The sequence below is a fragment of the Microtus ochrogaster genome, chromosome 7, assembly GCF_000317375.1.
Source record: "Microtus ochrogaster isolate Prairie Vole_2 chromosome 7, MicOch1.0, whole genome shotgun sequence".
NCBI lineage: Eukaryota > Metazoa > Chordata > Mammalia > Rodentia > Cricetidae > Microtus > Microtus ochrogaster.
This window is the reverse complement of record NC_022014.1, coordinates 14746544-14752543: the sequence shown is the minus strand read 5'-3', so window position 1 is coordinate 14752543 and position 6000 is coordinate 14746544. Positions and strand designations below refer to the sequence as shown.

Genomic DNA, 6000 nt, shown 5'->3' with positions numbered 1-6000 from the left:
TGTGAGTTCGAGACCAGCCTGGTCTACAGAGCTAGTTCCAGGACAGGCTCCAAAGCCACAGAGAAACCCTGTCTTGAAAAACCAAAAAAATAAAAAATAAATAAAAAATAAAAGATTTGGAGACCAGCAAGATATCTCAGACACCTGCTACCAAGCCTAATGACCTGCTCTCAATCCCCAGGACTCACACCCATATAGACACAAACAAATGAGTAGATAAATGTAATCTTTAATTTTATTTGGTGTGTGTGAGTGTTTTGCCTACATGTATGTTTGTGTACTATATTTATATATATGGAAGCAAGAAGAGAATGTTGGATACCCTAGTGCTGGAGTTGTGGCTGGTTATGATCTGCTCTATGGGTGCTGGGAATCAAATCTGTGTCCCCTGAAAGAACTGCCAGTGGTTTTAACCACTGACCCATCTCTCTAGCCTCAAAAAATGTAATTTGAATGATTAAAAAAATAATTTGTCTATAAACTGTTAGTTCATGTTATATAGCTAGGAATGTAATCCAACTGCAGTCTTACTGAGGGCTGTAAAAGTCTACATATCTTTTTCATTCTATTATTCATGAATTCTCCCAAATAATTCAGTTTGTGGGATTGCTTTCCTGCTTATTACCATGTAGCTCCTTTGTGAGGACATTTAAAACCTACTATTTGTTTGTGTTTTGAAGCAAACAAACAGTACAGAATTGAGGAAAGCTTAGTTTGGGAGTTCAAGACTCATTAAGGCTATCTTGAAACCACTGTCCTCTGTTGACTTATAACATCTTGTTTACATATACCAAGTGGAGCGTTGTTTTTGAAGTCATGATCCTTCTCCTGCATCCTCCTGGGTGTTGGGATTACAGACTGTACCACCAATCCTAGTGGCTTTTTATTTATTTACAATTTAAAATATATATATATATATATGTGTATGTATATATATATATAAACATATTTATATATATTATTGCATGCATATGGGTTTTTTTTCTGTTTATGGAGATGTGCACATAAGTGAAGGTGCCCACAGAAGGTACATTTGACTTTACAGATAGTTGTGAGCTTCCTGAATTGCGTCCTTGGGAATTGAATTCTAGTCCTCTAGAAGAGAAATATGTCTTAACTGGGCGCCTTCTCTCCATAATATTTTTATTAATTCCTCAACTATTTTAGACAATCAGCTTTGATCATATTCATCCACGTCCAGACTCATCTCATTTCCACCTCACGTCACTTCCCACCCAACTCTGAGTTTTCTTTTTCTTTTTTTCCAATAAGTCCAACTTGTGTTGCCCTACAACTCTCCTTGGAATGAGGCCTGCCCTGAAGTTATTCAAGCTACTAGGGCTCACATCATTAAAGAAAACTGACTCACAAGAGACAGGTCTTCCCACTTCAGTTAATGCAATCAAGATTACCCTCAAACAGGGACTGGAGAGATGACTCATCAGTTAAGAACACTGCTGAATTCCCAGGACAGCTCACAACCTTCTTTAAACTTCAGTTCCAGGAGAGTTGATGGCCTTTTCTGACTTTCTTGGGCACTGAATATATGTGATTCACAGAGATACACTTAGGCAAAACACCCATAACACAGAAAATAATAATAAAATAAGCTTTTTAAAAAAAATACCCCATATAGACATGCTCACAAGGGCAGTGATGGCACCCACCTTTAATCCCAACACTCAGAAGACAGAGGCAGGTGGATCTCTTGAGTTTGAGATTAGCCTGGTCTACAGAATGAATTCTGGGATAGCCAGGGCTGTTACACAGAGAAACCTTCTTTTGAAAAACCTGAACCAAAACAAAACAAAATTAAAAAAAACAAAACCAAGCAAACAAACAGACATGCCAACAGACCATCCTGCTCTAAATAATCCCTCATTGAGACTCTCTTCCTGTATGATTCTAGATTGTCATGTAGACAGTTAACAGTAAGCATTCCAGTATGTTTTACCTGGAGGTCAACTACCTCTAAGAGTTCATATAACCCTTGCTTCTCTGCAGAGTTCTCTTTCCCTTTCCTCCTGATCAGTAGAACCTCTATTCCTTCATGTTTAATTCCAGGAGCAATGAAGATTCTGAGATGAGATCTTTATCCCAGAAAGGGTGCTTATTCCAGTTAGAATCTTGTAAAGACTAAGTAAGGTAAAATTTGGTTGTCATCTATTTTACGTTTTATGTTTGTTCACAGAAAGCTACTCTGGTTGAGCATGGGATCAGACGACTTACGTTCCTGGTTGCACAAAAGGTATTGACATTTGAATATATCTGTCTAATGTTTATGTTGCCATCACATTTTTTGGGTTTTACTTTTTTGCTACAGGATTTCTCTGTTTAGCAAAAAGCTCTAGCTGTTCTGGAATTCTATAGACCATGCTGGCTTCGAACTCATGGAGATCCAGATATCTCTGCCTCGCCACCATCCGACTGCCATCACACTTTTAAAGATAAGAAATAGAGTTACAATAGTATGTTATTTATAGATTCTATGTAAAGAAATAACTATTTCTCTATAAATTTAATTTTTAAAAGACTTGATAATTGGTATTCTGGGAAGGACTTTCTATTTTTTTTTTTCGTGGATGTGTGGGAAGGACTTTCTAAACTCATCATTCTGCTAATTTATTCTTCTCTTTCCTTTTTTTTTTTTTAATGTGAAAGGATTTCAGAAAACAAGTCAACTATGAGGTGGATCAGAGATTTCATGTAAGTAAAGGATATTAGGAAATCTTGGTTTTCCTGAAGAAATTTTTACTGTTCTTGTTTTTCCTATTTTTTTATTGTAGCAATTAAAACAATTAAGCTGTTATTCAAGTACTGTTCATTTTTAATAATATAATAAAATAATATTTTCTAATAATAACAGTGAGCATTGTTAAAAATGAGCAGGAGTCATTTTGAGTTCTGGAAGGGACTTTCTAAACTAAAGGCATTTGGTATTTTGTTTTCCCTCATTCAGTCATCTTGCTGATCTATTTAGTCTATAAAGAAGCCTCCCCTGCAAGCTAATAGCTAAGATTTTCTGAAATTTTTTAGGAAATGTAGTAGACTACACAACTCCCTTGTGTTATTGATGTCAGGAAATCCAGCAGAGTTCAGGTATATATCAATCAATAACTTCAGACAGGAAACTGGAGTCAGTGGAGAAGTATGAGGAGCTTAGAGAGAACCCTGGGGTTTTAGGAAGAAAAATCAGAAGCCTATGGAATAAAATTGATACTTGGGGATAGACTATGAGTGTCCATGAATAAACACTGTGGCTGGTAGATGCTCTCAGAATTAAAGTACGCATACCACAGAATGTGGCCCTGGACATGTGTCAGAACTAGGCTAGGCTCCTCAACATTTGGTAAGCTCACTTTTTATTACCAATATTGGATTAATAGCATATTATTAAATAGACTAACATGAATTATAAAATTTTTTTACTTTTTGCTAAAAGTGCATATTAGATCATAATGTGTATGGTACAATGACTGCTTTTCATTCCATGGTCAAATAAAACTGTCCCCAAAAATTTTCAGAAAGCCAAAATTCTTTGATATCACTAACATTTTTATTACTATATATATGAAACTCATACTAAATATAACAACAATAAAACCACAAAAGCAATAGCAAAAAAATTTCTTATTTTTAAATCTGTATCGTGTCCTAGAGTCTATCTAACTGCTTTAATTTTTTAATCTTCCTGCTGTCCTTATACTTCTGAATTTAGGTTGCATAGGGATATGTACAGACCAAATCTACTAGTTAATGAGGCTAACAGGGTGGTCTTCCAGCTGTTATTGTCCAGTTTTTGTTTATAGTAGCATCAGGTAGGAAATCAGGAGATTATAAATGCCTTCATTTTTCATTAGTGTATTAAAGCCTGCTTTGGAGTCAAGTGAACAGTTACAATTTAGTCGTGGGCTGAATTTGCTTTAAGGAATGAGATGCTTTCAATCATTATTTCTTAGAAATGATGATTGTGTTTGTAGGGACAATGGCAACTATTACTGAACCTCTAGGGAACCTTGGCAGAACTGTACAAGTTCAGGTCTATAGTCCTGGTGCTGCTTTGAGTTTTTCTGATGGTGGTAGCTTGCCATTCATGAAGAATGCTTAGCTTCTGTCATGTTGTCTGATACATGCTTGGCCCATAGTGTAGTGTGAAAAAAAGGAAGCCTTCCAGCAGTGTTAGAGATGAATCCCTTGATATCGCTGGTTTCTTGGTAATCCATGGTGATGTAATGCAGTTCCTTCTGTTCTATACTGTGTTACTGAATAGAACTGAGGAAGTGTCCATGTGCAGCAAGGAGAAGAGAAAAGTTACCAAGTTTTGTTAAGAACAACATTGCTTCATGTAGAGTGAAACAAACTGCTCTTCAAAGTCATGGATGTTTTGTACTGCCCTAGAACCATTAGACAAATAAGGGCCAGACAAAAGGAGGGATTCGTGGAGTGCCGGTGTACTGTGAGGTGTTTATTCTGATGCCAGTGAAGTCCATAAGCATCTCAGTACTGTATTGTGTGATCATGATTGTCTCAAGAAAGCTGGCCACTGATATGTCTGCTGCTGCCTTGATTGCTTGACTTTATACACAGACCCTTACTCTGAAACAGCTATTATGCCAGCAATAAAAACACTGGGTTTGGAATCTGTTTTCAGCCATGTAATTAAGTCAAGTCTCCTTAATGTGAAGCAAAGAACAGTTTGAAATTAATGTTATAATAGGAAGTTGGAAGAAAAACAAGTCTGTCCTTTTAAATATATATGTTGCATTTTTTACTTTTTTTTTTTTAAATATTTATTTATTTATTATGTTTACAATATTCTGTCTGTGTGTATGCCTGAAGGCCAGAAGAGGGCACCAGACCTCATTATAGATGGTTGTGAGCCATCATGTGGTTGCTGGGAATAGAACTCAGGACCTTTGGAAGAGCAGGCAATGCTCTTAACCTCTGAGCCATCTCTCCAGCCCATGTTGCATTTTTTAAAAAAGAAAAAAACCCTGAAAAGAAATGAGATTTCTTAAATTGTTTTTTTGTTTGCTTGTGGTTTTTTTTATTGTTGTTGTTTTTTTCTTTGTGTGGGGTGTGTGTGTGTGTGTGTGTGTCTGTGTGTTGGGGAGAAGAAGAGACAACAGGATCTTACTCTGTAACCTCAATCCCTCAAGTACTGCATCTATAGACATATGCCACCTTGCATAACCTTACAGTTTGGCTTTTGAATTTCTCTGTTAAGTTGCAGTTAGTTACACTAATAGTTTAGGTCTTAAATTCTAAAATGTATAGCAGAAAGAGCTAATTGGTATATATTATATTTTTAAAAATTTGATTCCTCTTTCTTTTTTTTAGCAAAGATATTTTCAAGGATATTAAAATGTGTGTTTTTACTATTTCTTTCTCTCTTTTAAAACAAAAACTTAAGGTCCAAATACTGTGACAGGATTGTAAATCACACTTATAGTTTGTGTTTTAATTGTTTTCTTTTTGTGTGTGGGGGGGCTTTAAGTGCTTGTGGGATTTTAAAAATTGCCACAAATCTCTCAAGAGCTAGTTGTCCTTTCACGATTGCTTACATGTGAGTGACTCTCATGTAAGGTGAAGTATTTTAGATTGTTTAGGCCTTGAGGGAGGAGATTCCTATCCTAAACAGTTATCATGGCTCATAGTTAGTAGTTTGCATTTCTTTTCTTTTTGCAATGTAGTTAGTTGTTTACTAGTAGACTGACTAGCTAGGTTTGGTTAGGGTTTTGTTTTAATTACAGTCTATATAATTTGTTCTCAGCATGTTGAGGTAAAAGAGAATTGCACCAGCAAGCTCCCAATTTCTTCATCTCATTAGGTTTTTAACACGATTATTAGTATCATAATCAGCTATGATGCTTTCTCTTTCAGGTTTTTACATTCTCTGATTTGCAGGGTGTCTTGATTGGCTAATTTAGGCAAATTATTTTGATTGTCTTGATGATGGTTGGCTGATTAGAACACAGCAGGGGTATAATTTCTTCCTGA

The 6000-nt window shown here is 35.9% G+C and overlaps 1 protein-coding gene across 6 annotated transcripts in view; it reads left to right on the top strand.

Annotated features, from left to right (window-relative positions):
* Acaca (acetyl-CoA carboxylase alpha) overlaps window positions 1–6000 on the top strand; it is a 282227-nt gene that overhangs the window by 164837 nt on the left and 111390 nt on the right. For all 6 annotated transcript variants that reach the window (XM_026780511.1, XM_026780510.1, XM_026780514.1 and 3 more), the window contains 2 exons: window positions 2192–2248; window positions 2662–2706. In XM_026780511.1, coding sequence (XP_026636312.1) covers window positions 2192–2248; window positions 2662–2706 — 102 coding nt within the window. The remainder of the gene's footprint in view (window positions 1–2191; window positions 2249–2661; window positions 2707–6000) is intronic.